General features: G+C 44.3%; 1 protein-coding gene across 3 annotated transcripts in view; it reads left to right on the top strand.

The window, feature by feature from the left end:
- Positions 1-3,258: 3,258 nt before the first annotated feature.
- nrg1 (neuregulin 1) overlaps positions 3,259-21,213 on the top strand; it is a 34,594-nt gene continuing 16,639 nt past the window's right edge. Inside the window, exons 1-4 of one of the 3 annotated variants that reach the window (XM_086170136.1) lie at positions 3,259-3,473; positions 3,554-4,512; positions 13,795-13,936; positions 17,705-17,763. In XM_086170136.1, coding sequence (XP_086026262.1) covers positions 3,783-4,512; positions 13,795-13,936; positions 17,705-17,763 — 931 coding nt within the window. In that variant the 5' untranslated portion in view covers positions 3,259-3,473; positions 3,554-3,782. Of the gene's footprint in view, positions 3,474-3,553; positions 4,513-13,794; positions 13,937-15,576; positions 15,645-17,704; positions 17,764-21,213 lie in introns of all 3 variants that reach the window. The other 2 variants (XM_086170135.1, XM_086170138.1) reach the window with 2 other exon arrangements.

The following is a 21,213-nucleotide window of genomic DNA, read 5'->3' as shown; positions in this document are numbered from 1 at the left end:
CTGACAGGAAGTCCTCTCCGGCGGATACCATTACTGGTATTAATTCTGTCTGAGGATTGGAAAGGGTCACAGCGGGGTCAATATTCAGCGCGGCGGTGACCTGACCTTTTTGATTCTCCTCATCTTGTTTAAGCCCCGGCTCCTCGGCGAGTCCCCGGATTGTCCCCGCAGCTTTATTACCTGGCCGGGCCGGCGGCGGAGGAGCTAATAGTTTTATTGGCGGGCCGGGGGCCGGACGACACGCCCGCAGGCTATTAGTGGCGGGATTCTTGATCAATTCTTGATCAATATCTCCAGTTTACCCCCCACCATCCTGACCCTGTTTACCTGGAATCTCTTTTTTCGTTGAAGCGTAATGAAAATTGAATGTTTTGAATTGGAGATGCAGCGGAAAAAAAAATCGTATCTCTCTTTTTTTAAATTAAAAAAAAAAAAAAATTTTATGTGTCAAGGCAACGTGAACGATTTAGGCGGAGTTTTCTTATTTACCACGATATTAGTTGAAGCGTAATGAAAATTAAATGTTTTGAATTGGAGATGCAGCGGAAAAAAAAAAATCGTATCTCTTTTATTTATTTATTTATTTTTTTATGTGTCAAGGCAACTTGAACGATTTAGGCGGAGTTTTCTTATTTACCACGATATTAGTTGAAGCGTAATGAAAATTAAATGTTTTGAATTGGAGATGCAGCGGAAAAAAAATCGTATCTCTTTTTTTAAATTTTTAAAAAAATTTTTTTTTATGTGTCAAGGCAACGTGAACAATTTAGGCGGAGTTTTGTTATTTACCACGATATTAGTTGAAGCGTAATGAAAATTAAATGTTTTGAATTGGAGATGCAGCAGAAAAAAAAAATCGTATCTCTTTTTTTTTATTTTATTTTTTTTTTTAATGTGTCAAGGCAACTCGAACGATTTAGGCGGAGTTTCTTATTTACCACGATATTAGTTGAAGCGTAATGAAAATTAAATGTTTTGAATTGGAGATGCAGCGGAAAAAAAATCGTATCTCTCTTTTTTTTAATTTTGTAAAAAAATTTTTTTTATGTGTCAAGGCAACGTGAACAATTTAGGCGGAGTTTTGTTATTTACCACGATATTAGTTGAAGCGTAATGAAAATTAAATGTTTTGAATTGGAGATGCAGCAGAAAAAAAAAATCGTATCTCTTTTTTTTTATTTTATTTTTTTTTTTAATGTGTCAAGGCAACTCGAACGATTTAGGCGGAGTTTCTTATTTACCACGATATTAGTTGAAGCGTAATGAAAATTAAATGTTTTGAATTGGAGATGCAGCAGAAAAAAAAAATTGTATCTCTCTTTTTAAATTTTTTTTTTTTTTTTATGTGTCCAGGCAACGCGAATGATTTAGGCGGACTTTGCTTACTTGCCACGATATTAGTTGAAGCGTAATGAAAATTAAATGTTTTGAATTGGAGATGCAGCGGAAAAAAAATCCGATCTCTTTTTTTTTAATTTTTATTTTTTTATGTGTCCAGGCAACTCGAACGATTTAGGCAGACTTTGCTAATTTACCACGATATTAGTTGAAGCGTAATGAAAATTGAATGTTTTGAATTGGAGATGCAGCGGAAAAAAAAATCGGATTCTTTATGAAGACAAAACGAATCAAAAGGAAATGAGCTCTTATTTCTTTCACTATTTATGAATTGTATATTCACTATGTTTTATTCACATATTTACTAAAAGGGTATATAAGACTGCTACGAAGCCGTCTTGGACGACAAGCTCGAGTTTATTTTGACCGACAGCAAGTTGCAGAAGCGACCGTACGTCGAGAAAGAGACATTTTACTTAGAAATGTTACTTTTACATTGTCATGTAAAGCATTCGGGGATCATCGGTAGAGAAATCAAATCTGATGGAATGAGGCGCTGATGATTCCAGAAAGAAATAAGAGCTCATTTCCTTTTGATTCATTTTGTCTTCGTAAAGAATCCGTAAATATGTAAATAAAACAGTGAATATATAATAAATAAATAGATAAAACCTCCGTGCTCAGGAGCCGTCCCTCCCTGCTGCGGTGGCTCTGCACTGCAGAGCTGCAGGATCGCAACTCGACACGAAGGAGGTCCTTTTCCTGCCGCCAGAGAAAACGATGGCTCGAATAACCTTCGCCACTATTTCCCGATCAATCCCGGGATTTTCTAGCGGTCCCGGTTTCGGACCGACGAAAATAGATCGGGAAGTGACGCAGCGGGACGGGCAGTCGTCTGCGAAAATCCACATCGGCAGACGGAGGGAGGGTTTTTTTTAATCGATCTACCCCGGTAAAATGAGAATAAATTCCCTTCTTTTTGTTTAAATCCTGAATTTAGATTTAGGTTTTTTTCCTCACGAGTGAGAAGGCCCAGCTGATGGAAGAGTCGCTGACTCACTCAAATTCAGGCGAGTCAGAGGCAACGGCTAAATATAGTCACTTTGATTTATGATCCCCCTTTTTTTTCCTACTCTTTTCATTCATTTAAATGGATCGGAGAGGTTTTATTGATTACAAAAATGGAAGACACAACTGAGTCACCAAGTAAAAAAAAAAAAAAAAACAAACAAAAAAAACTGCCTAGTCTACTATTCATATCGCTTATATTCCCGTCGCGACAAAAGAAGCCGATGATAATAATTCGTCGATGCCGAAATAAAAAGACACCGATGAGAGAAAGAGAAAGAAAGAAAGAAAGAAAATGACGATATTAGACGATCACCCCGCCAACTTCGATTAAAACCAAAGCGATCGCACACAAACACGCTCACATATATAAATACATCTCCAGACAGACAGACAGACAGACAGTATATATAACTTTGTAAGCACATTCGACTTATTCATTATCATTATGGTCTGCGTTAGAAGTCAGATACTTGAGAGGAGTGAAACACAATGGCCGCTCTCCCCCGGGACGGATCATGTGTCTGCCTCTCCGGCTCCATCCCCGAGACGAAAAACACACCCTTTCCTATCAGCATAATCAATGGGGAGTGGCGCTGGAGGCGGCGGCCTCGGACGCTCGCCGGCCCGCCATTCGCTGACCCGGCCTCTAATTGGATTAAGTGGGAACTCGCTTAGCCCGATGCTTCGCGGCGGGATTGGAAGCGAGGGAGGAGGACGGCGAGAGCGAGGAGGGGCGGAAGAAGAAAAAAAAAAAGGGGTGTATCCTGTCTTCTCTGCAGCCCCCCTCCCCTTCCGGCGTCGTCCTCCCCGCCCTCCCTCTACCGTTCTCTTTCTCTCTCTTTCCCCTTACTCATCTGTTTCTCCGGCCGAGCCGAGTGGAAGAACACCTGCCGCTCCCTGATGATTCAGCCTTTCTGCTGCTGCGAGCGCCGCGGACCGGGCGGCATGTCCGTCCCGCCGCCGCCGCCGCCGCGCCCGGCCGTCCCGTCCCGCGCTCTCCAGCCACTGCGTCCGCGGCCGGCCCGTGGCTCCGACGCCGCCCCTTCTTCTCTGCGAGTGCCCAGGTGAGTGACGAGCCCCGGCGCTCCCGCGGCGTCCGGCCGGGGGGGGGAAATCTGAGCCGCCTCTCTCCCTTTCTCCGCAGCAAATGTGTCCGGTCTATTTTTAGAGCCGCGTTTCTTTGAGGAAGCATGGAAGTCCTTTCCCTGCCGCTCCCCGCTCACCTCCCAGACTGTTAACAAGGTTAGACCCGCCGGCGAAGAAGATCCTCCCGAAACCCCCAGCTCTCGCTCCGCAGCCCCCGCCATGGAGGAGACCGCCGGCCGGCGGCCGCTGAGTTAATCGTGGCGTTCGGAGACCCTTTGCCGGAGAGGATGACCGAAGGAATGGAGGACTTCTCTGAAGGACCCGGGTCGGCCTCCCCCGCCGGCGACACCGGCCAAGTCCCGGAGGAGAAACCGGAGGAGAAGCCGGAGGAGAAACCGGAGGAGACGGAGGCGGAGGCGGCCTCCGGAGGCGCGGAGGAGGCGTCGGCGGCGGCGGAGGAGGAGGAAGGCGGAGATGCCGCCGGTGATGGGGGGCACGCGGGAGCTTTGGGAATTATGGCTTTGCCAGGGACCTGCTGCGTGTGCATAGAGATGGAACAGATTAACAATTGCCTGCACTCTGAGAAAATCTGCATCCTGCCCATCCTGGCCTGTTTGCTCAGCTTAGCGCTCTGCACAGCTGGCCTCAAGTGGGTCTTTGCGGATAAGATCTTTGAATACAAACCCCCCACACACTTAGATCCCATACCTATAGGGCAGGACCCCATTATCATCTCGGTCGACCCGGCGCTGGGACTGACCGTCTCCATCCCCCGTTCGTCCGCGGCCACCGTCTCCTTGAGCACCCCCGCCGCCGCCGTCACCTCGGGACGTCCCGAGGTCTTCCTGGAGGAGAAATCGACGCGAGGCCCGTACGCGCCGCTGCCGCCGCCGCCGCCGCCGGCGACCGACGCCACGACCGCGCTCAAATCCAACGCCGACCGGCCCTCTTCCCCCAAGAAGAACCCCGACCCTCAAACCACGCAGGAGTTAAACGACATCCTGATCACCACGATATGTGAGTACTTCCCCGGAGGGAGGGCGGGGAGTGGAGGAGGTCCCACCACACACACACACACACACACAAGAAATTCCTCATTTTGATAGCATCTTTTTGATGCTTCTCGATTTAAATAAAAATATTCGCATTCTGAGGCGGAGGAGAGGTTCGGTGTCGTTCCCCCTCAGGAAGGAGAAGCGTGTCGCGGCTTGCGGGGTAACGTTGCGACACGCATCGGTATGTTCGGCTCCACCTATCATCGCCCTCGCTTCCTCCCGCCGTGTAACCCGGGGCGACGAAAAAGGAAGGTCGTCGGCGCCGGCGGGCGGCAATCGATATGCAGGATTCCTTAAAAAAAAAAAAAAAAAAAAAAAATGTACCCGAGCTGCACATTTACAGTGGTGAAAAAGTGAAAATCAATAATGCATGACATAAACTGAAACTCCAGGCTGTGGTACGCCGAGACTTCCTGTTTCGCCGCCTGCGCTCCATTTCAAGGTCAGAGCCGTCCGGAGGCTAATTGATGCCCCCCTCCATCCCGCCGCTGCAGGGAGGGGGCGGCTGCAGCACGCCAACACGGTGGCTCGCCGCCGCCATCCTCATCTTTTAGTCACATCACCGGGAAGGGATTCATTACATCCCGTCCTGTTTGGCTAATATTTGGAGAGGAGAGAGGGGTCGGGGTCAGCAGGGTGAGGTGTGCACGAGGGTGTGCACGTGGGGCCGGATGGGTTTATTCAATTTTGAAATTAGAATAGTTAAAAAACATAATTCTTCGCATACATGTTGGAGATTCTGCAGACATTTCAGTGACTCTGTACGTATAAAATAAATTAAAAAAAAAAATCACATGTGACTTTAATCACAAAAGTAGGTTTTTCTACCTTTTCGTTTCTAATTTTCAAAAGTAGCGTTTCTCATCTTCCAAATGCGCCACCTGTGTAGTTGCAGGCTCTCTTGGGGAAAAATCAGCAGAATTCGACATGGAAACGGGGTCGTAAATCACCGGAAACTACACCTTTGCGTTGGCTGTAAAAAAAAAAAAAAAGAAGAAAAAGAAAAAGAGAAATGAATTGAAGGAAAATAGAAAGGATTTAAGAAAAAGCAGCAGTGTGAGGAAATATATTTTACAGGACATTCTTATTAATGTACATGCACCAGAATCAAATCACTAATTCAAACTGTTCTAATTTCAATCAAAAATTATAAATAATATAAATATATATATATATTTAAATATAGCATATGATTATTAAAATGGGTCTGATTTCAATAAAACAATATTATATTAAAAATATTGTAATACATATAATTACATACCGATACATATATACATACACATACATATACACATATATGCATACATGTGTATATGTATACATATATGTTTGTATGTATATATGTATGTATATTTACATATATATGTATGTATGTATAAGTATGTACACACACATATATTACATTACATTACATTACATTGCATTTGGCAGACGCTTTTATCCAAAGCGACTTACTATAGAGGACATAGGGACTGCAAATACACTTGCAAATATACAACATACATATATACATATATGTATATACATATGTATATATGTATATGTATGTATAAACATATATACATATGTTATGTATGCATATATACATGCATGTATACATATACATGCATATACAAATATACACATATATGCATACATACATACATACATATATATACATACGAGGATATATGTATACATACATACATATATATGTATATATACATACACACACACATATATATGTATACAAATACATATACACATATATGTATACATATATAGATACATATACATGTATATGTATGTACATGCATGTATGTATTAGTATGCATATATGTATGTATGTATCTATGTATGTATGTATGCATATATACATACAAACACACAAAAGAGCTCCTATTGACTAAAATGATTCCAGTTTGGCAAACAAAGGGCCCAGACCACAAGGTTAAGACCCTGCAATGGGGGACCACACAGACGGGGTTTTAGTGCCAGCATTGAGTATTTAAAGCAATAATAATACCAGCGGAGGATTATGGAGAGATTAAGATAAGGTTTCCGCTAAGTCTCTCGGTTTAATGGCATATTTCACCGTCCTACGATGCCCATTTGCACAAGGCGCTCCCCCGCACCGGCCAAAATGTTCGTCAACAAGAGCGTCCAATGATACGCAAAGATTTAAACGTTTAACCACATATGCGGAATAAGTAATAATATCGGAAAGAATATAAGGATAGTTTTTTTTCCCCCAGTTGTCCTCGGCCGGCGAAGGGTTAAAAAGCAAGGAATGGACAAGCTCAATGAACGTGGGCAGGAAGGGCATTAGACAGAAGCGGCGACGAAGGAGTTGTGAATGAAATGGATGACTGGACGGGAAAGCAGGGACGACAGAGTGGAGGAGGAGGAGGGCGGAAGCCGTAAAAGATCGTCTTCATCCCAGCTTTTATTTGATCTGCATTTTCCTGCGCTGATGCAAAACCCCACGGCTGCGGGTTCACCGGCCAATAAGACGGACGGCTAATGAAAAAAAAATCAATCTGAGACACATGTGGGCTCTTTTCCCGCATTCTGAAGGGCCAGAAACCAAAAAGCAATCATTGTAAACGAATGAAAACATAAGAGGACGAATCTAAATGATAAAGAAAGCCTACCGGCGTGGAAAAAAAGAACAATGAATTGCTCTTAGAAGGAAAATCCTGCCAAATGATTTATTTGCCGTTCCTGCAGAAACACAATGAATCGGGAAAATATTTCCGTGGCCGCATAGATGAGGGTTTTCTTCACGCAGACGTAGATGAGAGGGCGATTGTGTTAAAATAAGTGAAAATAAGTAACGGTATTTGGATCCACATCAAATAGAAAATGATCTCTAAATGTCCAGGAAGAGAAAAGTCGATGCAGATGGAAGGATGTGTCAAGAGAGGTGGGAACGCATATCGGTGGCAAAATTTCCTATCTGCAAATTTTTCGATATCGGGGATTTTCAATTGAATGGTGAGAAATGGGATGGCTCTGCATTTTCAGTCTATCCGCGAGATAATTCCGCCCTTTCTTTTGATAGAAATGTCACATGACAAATCTCCTATGTGCACAATGATGAAGTAGAAAAAATTAAGAAAAAAAACCCTTATCAGCATTCTCAGCGGTGAAAAATACGTGCTATGTATTTTTAAATTACAAAATAGAAATATAGTCTGTGAACAATAGAATATTCTTGAATATCTTTAACAAAGACCGTACTATAATCAAATGAAACTTTTTTTCCATTTCCTAAAAAAAGCGTTTTTTTCAGATAGGAGGTTTTGCATTCCAGCCATCGATACATGTCACATTTTGGATTTGAGTTATTTAACATGAAGGAGTAGCTACATTTAGTTACATTTATACTGTTAAATGTGGCCCTAAGAGAGCAACCGTTATGCTGAAAGTGGCATATATTCATATATATGTGAAAAAGAGTTTGGAATAGGCTCCAGATTGTGAATAAATGAATGAAAAGTAAGTGAAATATTAATTCAAAATAAAGATTAAATGCTCCAGCTAACATTCTGAAAGTCTAGCTTATTTTTTGGTGGAAATGTCAGGCGAAGAATAACAGCTATCCTGACCCCGGGCTCTGCTCTCTGTCACGTTTTAATGAAAATTTTCTCGGGAATTGTTGTTTTCTCCGCCGACAGGCCAGTGATTGCATGGTTAAACATGTAAAAACACAAAATACCTGGCTGCACGACAATACGTCATTGTGAGAGAAGCTACAACAAACGTATGACATTCACCTCGAGCATCTTCAAGGGGATTTCGTACCTAGTTTTTCCTTCGGTGGTCGATTTTTGACGGCAGTTTATCATATTTAGTCCACTTGAAAGGTACCGTAAAAGGCACTTCATCATGTTGTGCCGAGATCGAACTCTATCTGCCCTCCTGGACGGGACCAAATACCCGCTCGGTCCCCCGAAGCCCGACTCTGTTTCGTAAATGTGCTCTGAAAGTGTAGCTGTGCTTTAGCTTTGCCAACTGTGCTGCTACTAACGAAAATAACAAGTGGAAGAAATAAATCAACGCTTTGAACGAGATAGACAAGCTACGGAAGAAGGTATGGTGACGTTGTATGCTCTTAGCTGTGCAATAAAAGTGGCTTCTTCATATCTAATCAGACCAAAACCTGGAATTACAACAGTAGTTGCTCTCAAAATGACGGGTTTACCCTTTTAAAACTACTTCATTTGGAAAATCGAAGCCTCGGTTGTAAACAGAAGCTAAAGCTAGCAAGCTGCAAGCTAGCTTCTCCTTGCCACTGCAATGTGCTCGCTGGTATCCCAGACTCAGGAACACAAACCTTTAAGAACTGTTTGCCGAAATCTTCACGCGGGCCGTACTCGGACCAAACAGATACGGAAGTGTCCAATTTCCCGCTCCGCTAGTTCACCGTTAGCTTGCTGACCTTGAGACACCGGCGATAACGTTAGCATTTCACCGGCAGAGCAGAAATGAGGGTACACTTAAAAAGCCCCTTGTGATGTTACGCTAAAAACATCTCCAGAAGTTTAACGTCACAATAATTTCTACTTGCGGGAGCGTTGCAGAGCCTGCAGCTCCTTCGTTTTGTCCGAGTTTGTTGACTTTTTTTCCTTTCGCTTTGTTATCATTTCACACAGACAGGATTTCAAATGATCCAAAACGTACCGAACAGCAGCTACACGGGGGTAGTTTCTCTTTCCATGGATCTGAACATGACGTAGGGACGTCTGCAAGCCTGCGGGGAAGTGACAGTCGTCTTCCATGAGAGGTTACGCTCTCGAAACTGGACTTGGAGAAATCTAGTTAGTTATACTGTTACAGCCGGATAATTGAGTTACGCAACTCCATTAGGTCGATCACGGTTTGATGAATTTCTGCTCTTATTGTGAACGTTTCCGAAGCGCCGCCCGCTGCCGATACGCAGGTAAAAACAGGCAGTTATTCAGTTATACCGGTCTGAACTCGTTTTGACGGCCAAGCACGACCGGGTATCTCATACGTGACGCGTTTGATAAGACGACCGCCGACGGCCGAAGGCAACGGAGGGGATTCTTAGTTAGTGTGAGATTCCTGCTGCATCGAACTTCTACCACTCTGGGTCAGTATTACATGACCTAGATAGGTGAAAAATGTAAATTCAACGCACCAACTTTAGAAGTCGCCGCGCTGCAAGACAGGTTTACCGTACTTTAACGGGCTGCTGATAGCAGAACTCGGCCCGTCGGTGTTTTCTCATCCTTTGCCGACCTTCTGCCCGACGGTGTTGCGTTCGGTCTGCTAACTTTGCTAGCTCCTCGTGGAAATCCTGAAATGGAGAGAGGGAAGAGCAGACCAATTTGCATTAGACGTTGGGTTTGGCAATTCCAGGATGAGCTGGAAAGGGCGCGATAGAATATTTCAAGCGTCATATAAAGAGTCGATTTAAATCGAACAGGGGAAAATTTGATGTACAACGGAAGATGCAACGCGCGATTAGCGATCGAGGAAACTAGCCAAAGCTATATGTTCGATTCCGATGAAAAGCTAATCTAACGTCTCTCGGTTACGGACCCAAGAAGCACGTCTGGTTATATCGTAAATGTTTTCTTTATATTCAATCTCATCAAACAAGTCTCATCACCGTCATGAAGCGTTTTAAAAGGTTCAGATTAGAAGAAAAGGCACCTTGTGAATGACTTTGTTTACAAGGACAGGACAGAAGGGTGCGTGTCATAGAAGGAGCTGCCGAGCTGAAATTGTTCTTTTTACTATTTCATCGCATGTATAATTTATAGAGCCGGTACTCTGAGGCCACCAAATGTACCGTGCAGGAAATCCGGGTCAGGACGGAGGATTCTTTCTACACGCAACAATTACGGCTTCCTTTGCAAAGCAGAAGTTCAGGAGAGGTTCTTGTCCTGCTGATGTTTGCCCGGAAGCACGCGACGTTATCTAACTGATTTGAAGTTTTTATTCTTATACATCATGCCGACACAGTCAGCGTGATCTAGGAAAGCAGTTTATGGTCCATTTAAGAATTAAACTTAATTTTCGAACACGTCAATATTGACTCAAAAAGGCCTTTTTGAGTCAATATTGACATGTTCGAAAACGACCTGCTCTCATGTACAATTCTAATGATTTGATTAATGTTGACGTGGATTTTTCAAGGTTGTTCTTAATTACGGACACTAAAAGCCTCGTTCAGCGACCGCCATCTGAAAAACTAATGTCGAGGTGTCGCGGCGGCGAGCGGGGTTTAATACCCGGACCGCATGCATCAGTCCGAACCGGGGAGTTTTCGCCGCGGGTCATCCCCGTCTCGTATTCCTCATTTCCTGTCTGGCTCTCGACCGTCTACTATCGATTAAATTGCCTAATTGCCCAAATCCCAGAAAGAAAAGCACGGAAATAGACGAGCAGGAGGTCAAAAGGCCAGTTTAAACAGAAACATCAAGATTCGAGCGGTACGTGATGAATTACATTTGGACCGCATTTATCAGCGACTCCTAATTTCGTTTTTCCAAAGAACGGCGGGGAATTGCAGGAGACGGCGGCGGCGAGCTCTTCTCTCCCTCTAGTGGCCGTTGGAGGGCGTGTCGCTCGCCGCCGCCGGTCGATATCGAACGCTCAAACACCGCGAAAACCAGGTCCGTTATCGTTTTTTTCCGCGTGTTCGATAATCCATTAATGAAATGATAATTGCAGTATTATCTCACATATCCTGTAACAGCACATTTTATTAAGCCTACATATGCATGTACATGCTAAGTATAGTCTTATCAACACAAGTTGGTTGAAATGAAGCATCTTAATCCATTCGTACAAGCCGCTGTTCATACAGTCTTCGTCTATTCCTGCACATTCTTAGAAGGAAGACTCTTCTTTTATTATATTTCTGTAAGGAATTGATGATAATCACGCATCGCTGTCCTCTCAGCTTATTTTTAGAGCAAGGACTAGTTGTAGTAGTACACATGTACTGGTATTATGTGACAGTAATTTCACATTGATACTCTACAAAAATACTCTGGCATCTGACTTTTAGTTGGGTTTATTTTCTAGTTTGGTTCCAGAACTGTGAATCAGTGTGATAAATATGTCATTATGCTGATTCCAAAGTGTGTATCCTTTTCCGAATACATCTCTGTACAAATCTCATGCGCTGATGCTTGAGCTGCCCCGGATCAGGTTAGGCACCAAGTTAGGCTATGCAGTGTGTGTGTGTGTGTGTGTGTGTACGTATGTGTACGTCTTTGTCTTTAAAAAAAAACAAAAAACTAACCCAAGCTTCCTGTTCTGTATATTTCCTGTGCATCTTGTATTTGCAAGTGTTATTTGCAGTGCTTATGTCCTCTATTGTCAGTCGCTTTGGATAAAAGGGTCTGCCAAATGTAACGTAATATGAAATGACTAAATTTGTCGTGAAAAGTGTTTTGGACTCGCGAAAAATCAACCGAAAATCGAGCATTTCGTCGTCCGCGTCCGTGGATGAAACATCCCCGGGTCTTCTAAAGCGGGATAATTGTCGGATTCACCTTCTCGAACGGGACTGCAGTGCCTCCACGCTGGTGCAGTGCATCACACTTCGTCCTTGACGATACAGAAACACCAACCACTGCAGAGGCACAACCCCAGCTCCTTCCAAAGAGTTTGTGCGGGAGGGGAAGGAAACAGCCTGCTGGCTGGGCTCCAGAGATGTGTCACTGCACACTGGTTTAATGTTTCTGACCTACCGGCGAAAAACCAAGCATCTGCATTCCTCCCCGCCCAGCATCACCTTCTACCGAATAATAACCCGCTAACAAGCCGGGGATTTTAACAGCAAACGCCACTGGAGGAAATCCACCAGGGCGGTCATGATTTAGCTCGAATTTTTGCGGTTTATCCGGGACGAATGCGTGCATTTAAAGTTCATGTTTGGTGAAAAGGGAGCGACGATCGAGCATCCCGATTGTTCCCATCCATCACTCGGGGACAGATATCTGAGGTGGCTGCTTGTTGCAGGGCTGAAATGTGCTGCGTAATGCTGACGCCGGGTGCAACCATCCATCTCCTGGTGTATCACGTCCCTTTTTTTTATTTTCTTTTTTTCCAGACGCATTAATACACGTGCTGTATTTGTGACCCGAATATAACGTCGATTGTCCCGTCCGCCGGTTGCTTTAAATCAGCAGACCTTTCGCGTTATGCCAGTTCTAATTTGGTGTCAACGGCCGGCGAGCCGCAGAGGAGGCGCCGCGATCGATCCGCCGAGCTCGGAATTAGGATGCGTGAAAGCCAAGAGCGCCGACTCCCCGAGATGAAAAATACAGAGTCGACTGAATCTGATGCAATCGGCGTGATGTTGCCGTAAAGACGTTCGGTGCATTTCTTAGAGTTGAGGGCGTCAGGTTACAAAAAGGTTGCTTGGCATAGAGAAAGATTGAGATTCAATTTAAAGAAAAGCTAACAAGCTAACAAGCTAACTAGCCGCACAGCGTACCGATCATTGGTCGCCGTTTGTTCCCGACGCCCCCGATGACACGGTCAAATTTCTGTCAGACGGCGCGGCCATTTTGGAAAACAAAGCGGCCTCCAGCTCCGAGGAAATAAGGACATTTATCCAACTTCTGCCAAACCGGCTACACTTTTCAGCCAAACTAATCACTTACCCCGCCATAAGGTTGTCTCATGGCCGAGGTCTGGCTCGCAAAGGCAGCCAATCTCTCGATCCGGAGGTTGTTTATCCCGTGCCAGCTTGTCTTTCAGGTGACTGGCAAAAAACCCGAGACACTTTAATCTCCCGTCTCCTCCGACACCCGTCGCGATGGTCTCCAACCATCTGCCACAGAGGAACGCCAATCCGGTCGCCGCTTGTTAGCCTCCGTAGCCGATAGCTTCGAGCCGCTCACCGGGATCTCCGAAGTCCCACCGCACGTTCCAGAAATGACCTTTTCTGAGGTCTAACCCAGATGGTTCCCTCCTGGCCGCGCCCTGGCCGCCTTCCAGCTGGCCCGCCGCCTTCCTGAACCCCTCGGACTTTCTGTCATTGTGCTTCCAAGCAGCGAAAGTTTCCGTCATTGACCCTGACAGCTCTTATACGGCGATTTGAGAACATTTTAAAGACTCTGTCTATCACTAAGTAACACAAAAATAGCAAACATTGAGCGAATGGACATTTTAGTGAAACAAAAGTCTGGGAAAATCCCCGAAATTCGGATTTTTTTTTGCCGTCGTCGCGCCGCTGCTACGTTATACTAACTCCGCGTGTCTCCCGCAGCGTCCACCAGCACCACCACCACCATGACCAAGACGTCAAGTCACGTTACACGCTGTAGCGACAGCCAGAAGAAATACTGCGTGAACGGAGGGGAGTGCTTCACCCTTGAAATCATGCCCGGCAGCACAAAGTTCCTCTGCAGGTACGACCCCAGCTTACAATGTGAATTTTGATTCGAGAGTTCCCGGCCGGTGTCGCGACCCGTGACAGTCGCTCTGCGTTAATGCAATGAAATTGAAACTTTGGAGTAGATTGTTGGCTGATGATACATTTTTATTTAATTACTTCTGCAAAGTGAAGTACTTACGCTAAAGCTAGCGGATTAAAAACAAACAACACGCCATATGCAGAGAATAAGCCCTTTGCAAGGACTTCACGGGTTTATGATTCCTGCTTTATCACCTCTAACAGCCCTGTTTTGTTACCGGAAGAGCAGATCTGATGGAGCAAAGGAAGCTATCGGCGTCTCGTCGCATGGTGTTTAGTCTAACGCAGTGGTTCTTAACCTTAACCAAAATGCACCTTGCATCAAAGAACAAAACCAGCAAAACATAATTTCCCACAAATATCATAATACAGTGATCCCTCGCTAGAACGCGGTTTACTTTTCACAGTTTTGCTACTTCGTGGATTTGCATCGTGCATTGTGTTCTACATTCTGATTGGCTAAAAAGTCACTCCGCTTCTTCCCTACCTGTGCGTCAATAACGTTGCAGTTTAATATGTACACAAACGTAAAACAGCTTGCCGAATTTACATGACGTACGTGCAAATTCTCTTGCAATTTCGAGTTTCTCTAAAACCCGTAATGTTGACAAAACGCTCTGGAGCGACAAAAGCACCTGCGGAAGATGCTATCTATCGCAGATAAAGTTAAACTTCTGGACATGCTAAGGGAAGGTAAAAGCTACGCGGCTGTAGGTCTGCATTAATGAATTAATGAATCTTCCGTTCGTTCCATAAAGAAAGAAGAAAAAAACATAAGGACAACAGCAGCAATGTATAATAGAGTATTTAATTGTATAATAATTGTAAAAAAAAATAAAGGTTTCTACTTCACGGATTTTGCCTATCAGGGGTTCTTTTTGGAACGTAACCCCTGTGAAAAACAAGGGTTTACTGTAATGAATACTTACTGCCATGCAGTTTAAGGAAGTGTTCCCTTAGTTTTGCCGATGCCAGACTAGAATCGCTCAACATGATTGCAAATCATGCAGTCAGGACGCAGAAACCCATCGGAATCCATATGGTACATTTTGTTATGACCAAAATTCTTTTTTTGCTCGACATAATTAGTATGAAGGGATTAAAATATTAAGAAAGAAATCACACGACCGTCACGAGTCGACTACATCTTGGCCTCCGCCGGAAAAAAAAAATGTCGGAAAAAAAAAAAAGATAACATTACCGTCAGTAATGCGGTGGCGGGCTGGAAGTTTGATTCTAGGCTGACATCAAATGATATACATCAATTATTCAACCTTGTCAGAAAAAAAATTCTCTTAAGGCAGCAAAGAGAGGGAGCGTGCATAAAACTCGCTTGACTGTCACCGGCGTTGGCAGACAAAATGATCTAAAAGTATCTTTACTCGACGACATGGAGAAGCAAGGCGGCGCCTCGGAGCTTCCCTGCGTGTCGTGAACGCGCGCCTGAGGGAATAAAAAGCTCGAAAGTGATGATCAATCTTCTGTGTGTGTGTGTGTGTGTGTGTGTGTGTCCACGTGTCTTGTGTGTAACATGTCAGTGCTGTTTATCTGTCTTCCTTTCCATCCATCAACCAGGTGCTTGGCAGGATTCACTGGGCACCGATGTGAACAAGCTGTGCTTAAGAAAGTCTCAGATCCAAAACGTATGTGAACACTATTCAATCCCACATGTCATTACTGGTGTTCCACCCCTTTCATGTTTTCTGAGAGAAAAACGGTCGAGAGACCCGTTTATCTTTGAAATAAAAAAAAAAAAAAAAAAAAAAAAAAAGAATCTGGTCACACCCAACATTTTGGAGCCGGAGTTCCACGAACTCACGCTGAACCCCCTGAAACGATGACGGGGGGAGAAATACCGCCTTGAACAAAGTAGTGCACTGAAACATGCATGTACTCCACATTTCATCGCATCCCATCATGCCGTCCTCCATCTCAGGTCCAAGACATTGCTACCCGCTTCTGCATTTTCCATTCAGCCTCACCCCGAATCGCGCCGGAAAAATTTGGCGACGGGTTTCGCTGCCGGATCGCTAGAGGCGGCGAAGGAGCGGACGCCGTTTTTATACACGAAAACCTTCGGGGCCCGTTTCCATTAAGGTGGGAATGAAGCATTCGGGGCAGCAGGAAATGGACTGAGGTTTTTAACTATATATGCGTTAAACTGCCCCGACCTGATCCAGGGGTGAATATTTTACTTAAAAAAAAAGGGCGGACGCAGCCGCTTGGCACTCTGTGATATCTTTATTCAGGACCTCCATTGAGTTTTAGGTGGATGTTTCCAACCCTTAGCATGGGGTTGACAGAAAAATTTAGTTCCCGACTGCTCGGGCTGCTATTTTTGATATGTTATACAGCGATCCCTCGCTATAACGCCGTTTACTTTTCACGATTTCGCTTCTTCGCGGATTTGCATCGTGCATTGTGTTCCGCATTCTGATTGGCTAAAAAAAAAGTCACTCCGCTTCTTCTCTACCTGTGCGTCAATAACGTCGCAGTTTAATATGAACACGTACGTAAAACAGCTCGCCGAATTTACATGACGGATGTGCGAATTCTCTCGCAATTTCGAGTTTCTCTAAAACCCATAATGTTGACAAAACACTCTGGAGCGACAAAAGGGCCCAAAAGGCAGCGGAAGATGCTATCTATCGCAGATAAATTTAACTTCTGGACATGATAAGGGAAGGTAAAGCTATTAGGAAATTAATGAATCTTCCGTTTTTTACATGAAGAAGGAAGAAAAAAAACATAAGGACAACAGCAGCAATGTATAATAGAGAATTCAATTGCATAATAATTGTAAAAAAAAAAAAAAAAGGTTTCTACTTCACGGATTTTGCCTATCACGGGTTCCTTTTTGGAACGTAACCCCCGCGAAAAACAAGGGTATACTGTATATCGTTGCTTTCTAAAAAAAAAAAATGAGCAAAATGACTTGGTTAATTATTTTAAGAGGGTGATGTGCGTGTGTTCGTCGGGCCTCGTCGGAGTACGAACATCCCGGACGGGGCCGATTCTGCGTAATTTGTGATTTTCACACTTCCTGTTTATCTTTCACTCAAACAGCTTCGCATTTCATTTTTAACGGCTCAGTCGTGTCCGAACGAAGGCGATGTTTTCGAGGCGCAGGGAAAAACAATATTTTTCTGAACTTTAGAGAGGATACGTGAGAGATCATCAGGCTCGCGATGGTTTAGAAAACCTGCAAAAAAAAAAAAAAAAAGATCCGCTGTGGATTTATTTGAAATGGAACCAGAAACCCGCACATGATAGGGAGTCAAGCTTGTCTGAGGAATTTGCTCGTGAAAGGTATTTCAAGTGGTATCGCTGCCGTCCGATACTGTCGAACACACGCTACGCTACGATCCCAGCTTGACGTCACTGCCAGCCATGCACTTTCTGTTCGTAAACTCTCAATAGACAAAAAAAAATGAATACGCCGTGGGCTAAATCTGAAAGAAACCGTGCTGGTCCCGCGTCCGTACAGTACATGCACATTTCAGTCTTCAGATCAGAAAGTATTCGACTCCACTGAGAAACCTAACCTCCTGACATCTTGGATTAGATTTTTGGAATTCAAGGGCGAGCCGGCCCTTTTCTTCTACCAACACCAGTGATGACGATGGTGGGTCTCACACACCTTCTGTGAACTAACCCCCCGCCCCTTTCTCTTCTTTCTCCGCTCTTTTTGTTTCCACCGCAGGTGTCCCAATGAATTTACTGGTGATCGCTGCCAAAACTATGTAATGACCAGCTTTTACAGTATGTCCACCTCTTCTTCTTTCTCTTTTTGAATGAGGGCATGGTTCGCGTGCACCGTTTCATGTTATGTTTCACGTTAGATGGGTTATTTTTTGCATGCCGAAATGATGGTTTTGTCTGTTCCAGCTGCATGTGGTTTCATAGAAGGGATAAGGTTTGCACCGTTCCTTCTTCCAGTCTTGCTCGTCCATATGAATTGATACGAGGTGAAATGAATTATGTCTTAAAGCCCCTTTGGATGGGACCCCTGTTTGAATTGTGTGCGTTATAAGCCAAAAAGAAAATCCCTGCGTTACGTTTCCCAAAATTAAAGAAACGCTTTCATCCTTTAAATTTCCACAACAATGCCTTTCACTGATAACAGAAGAAAGTCATGTAGATTCCAAGGTTTAACCATCCCATGGTTCATATATCATTCCAATCCCTGCATAAAAAAATAATATGCCGTTGACAAACTCAGTGGCCTGATAATATTATAGATTTCAGCGTTTTCAACCTTTAGCGATATTTAAAATAATTTACTTTTTTTTTTAACGTATTAACCGGACAACAAATTGTATCAAGACACGCCGTAACACAGCATAATCGAAGACCTCAAATGACGCGTCAAAGTTAAAAGCGTCATTTTTTTGTATGAATAAGATGAAGGCAATGGAAAAAAAAACAAAAAAAAAAAACACTATAAAGTGTGGGGTTCTTGTGTGAGTTTGTACCTTTCACACTTTTCATTACGGCTGTAAATTTGGCCGCGGCACCACAAGGGGGGGGGGGTTCGACCGGTTTCTCCGCCCTCGATCGATATCAGCCGAGACCGCAATCGCGTTCAAATCTCAGTTGTCCTTTAACTTTTAGTGTTTTCCAACAAAATCCCTGTTTTTATGGCTCGGCGTGTCCTCTGACCATGAAGAGATCGACCATCCGGTCAGAACCAAAACCGTGTTCGAGAAATCAGGAGCTGAACAGGCTCTCGGTTTTTGCCGTCACCTGATAGAAAGGAAAGACCCACTCTTACCTCAGACATACCGAATATATTTTCAACGTTACGCAACAAAACCGATAATTGCTGCCACTGAAGGGAACAGAAAAGCATCACAAAAGCAACAAAACAACATTAGCGCCGACTAACAAGCTCCGTGCAGGGACGCAAGCCTCGTTCTACCTGATGTTTCCACTAAAAGCACTCGAAAGTGATGTATTTTGCACACCAGTGTAGCTTTTTCACCCCCTAAAAACCTTACGGTCGCCGCCCCCAGAAAAACCTGTCGAGAAGATACGGACAGAAGTGGCGCCTTCTTTCCCAAATCTCTTGTGACACTAGTCTGTTGAATTCAATCAAAAGCGATGGGGTCAAAATGGACTCTAACCAAGGAGAGTTCAGCCCTTTGAGTTTCCTTTTTGTTGGTTGGTCATTTGTTCAATCGACATGGATCAATGTAACCAAGGAGTGATTGTAGGCGGGGGTTGTGTAACGTACAGCGAACTTTTTGTTTTCCCCCCAAAGCGTTATGTAGTGCTAACTCTTTCCAAATCTCGGTGCTCAGCGGGGGGCAAATTAATGTCATTTGCTAGAAGCAAAGGAGGGGGACGTCTTAACGGTTGACATAGAAGAAAAGCGGTGAGCCTTTCTTCTTCTCTTCTTCTTCTTCTTTCGGCTTTTCCCGTTAGGGGTCGCCACAGCGAGTCAACTTTCTCCATCTAACCCTATTCTCTGTATCTTCCTCTCTCACACCAGCTACTTTCATATCCTCTCTCACTACGTCCATAAATCTTCTCTTTGGTCTTCCTCGAGACCTCTTGCCTGGCAGCTCCAATTCCAGCATCCGTCTACCAATATATTCACTATCTCTTCTCTGTACATGACCGAACCATCTCAGTCTGGCTTCTCTGACCTTCTCTCCAAAACATCGAACATGTGCCGTCCCTCTGATAGATTCATTCCTGATCCTATCCATCCTGGTCACTCCCAAAGAGAACCTCAACATCTTCATCTCTGCAACCTCTAGTTCTGCCTGCTGTCTTTTGGTCATTGTAACAGTTTCTAGTCCATACATCATCGCTGGTCTCACCACTGTCTTGTACACCTTTCCTTTTATTCTGGCCGATAGTCTTCTATCACATAGTACCCCTGACACTTTTCTCCACCCATTCCAACCTGCTTGGACCCGTCTCTTCACCTCTTTTCCGCACTCTCCGTTGCTCTGGACTGTTGACCCTAAGTACCTGAAATCCTCCAGCTTCTTGATCTCCATTCCCTGAGCCTTTCAATGGAGACTAAGTCTTAGCAGCAGGACACAGGCGGTCGCACAGCTGAGGGCTGCTTCTCCGTTCAAATTAGCGTTGTCATTCTTAGGGTTCTAACCAGAGGCGACACTGGCAAAGCAACCACTGCATCAGCAAAAGACTACAGAATTTTGAAATGAACCGAGGCACCCTGTCGCCCGGGAAGATGCCGCGCAGGCAGAAAAGATAACTGACCAGTAGTTTAGTTTGTGAGATGGGGTTCGATCGGAACAGCCGGGAGGTGCGGTATCTCCGAGAAACTGGTCAACATTTGGGAGGAGGGGACGTGAGCTGGCAGGAGAAGATGAACGTGTCAGACAATCCTAGGTGATCCTAGGTGATCCTAGGTGATCTTTGACCAAGGACGATTGAGTGGAGCAGCAGAGCTATACAGGCTACAGTCGGAGCTGCAGTTCATCAGTAATGATCCTTGCAAAACAAAAGAGAGCAGTTGATACCAGAATAAGAAGCAAAACGAGATTTTTGTCTCCATGACTGAGCAGGTAAACAAACAGAGTTCAAAACAGGCGGATAATTAGGTGCTCCATCATGGTGGCTGCGGTCTGGCTTCATGTTTTTGGAGCCTGGGCATTACGTCATCAGAAAGTTAACCAGGAAAACAGCGAGACCCCAGTGGACTCAGCAGGACTTAAGGTGATGGGGCTTGTGATTGGTCCACACTCTCCAAGGGATAACTTCACGGTATGCCTGTCTCTATTGACAAGCATTACGATTTATTTTTCCCCGCTGAAAATACGACACGGGATACGACAGCCCTTAGACTTAAACCTTTGAGCTGCAGTACACTGTGGTACAATAAAAATGCTACTATGCCGCAATGAGCAGTTGATGGTGTAAGACAGAGGCAAGATAGGAGGCGTAGCAAAAACCAAATTCAAGATAATCTTCAGCTCCAGAGGACCTGACATTTTCTTAAGAGAGCGCTGCAATACATAATTCTTACTGAAGTTAGCCAAACCAGAAAAATTCTGTTTTCAGTCGGCTAGCATCCGCTACTCAGACCTCTCAAGCTCAAAATTCACATTCTCCTATTTGTAATGAATAATTCATTACCGTTCAGTCTCCGCAACAAAACCCCGTGATGTATGGAAAACATAATTAGAATGTCATCTTAAGAGACAACAACACATGCTTCTGGGAGGATTGATG

Source organism: Fistularia commersonii, chromosome 23 (assembly GCF_037954325.1).
Source record: "Fistularia commersonii isolate RoL2024-O1a breed Wild chromosome 23, RoL_Fcom_v1.0, whole genome shotgun sequence".
Lineage (NCBI taxonomy): Eukaryota > Metazoa > Chordata > Actinopteri > Syngnathiformes > Fistulariidae > Fistularia > Fistularia commersonii.
This window is presented reverse-complemented; position numbering and strand designations above follow the sequence as displayed.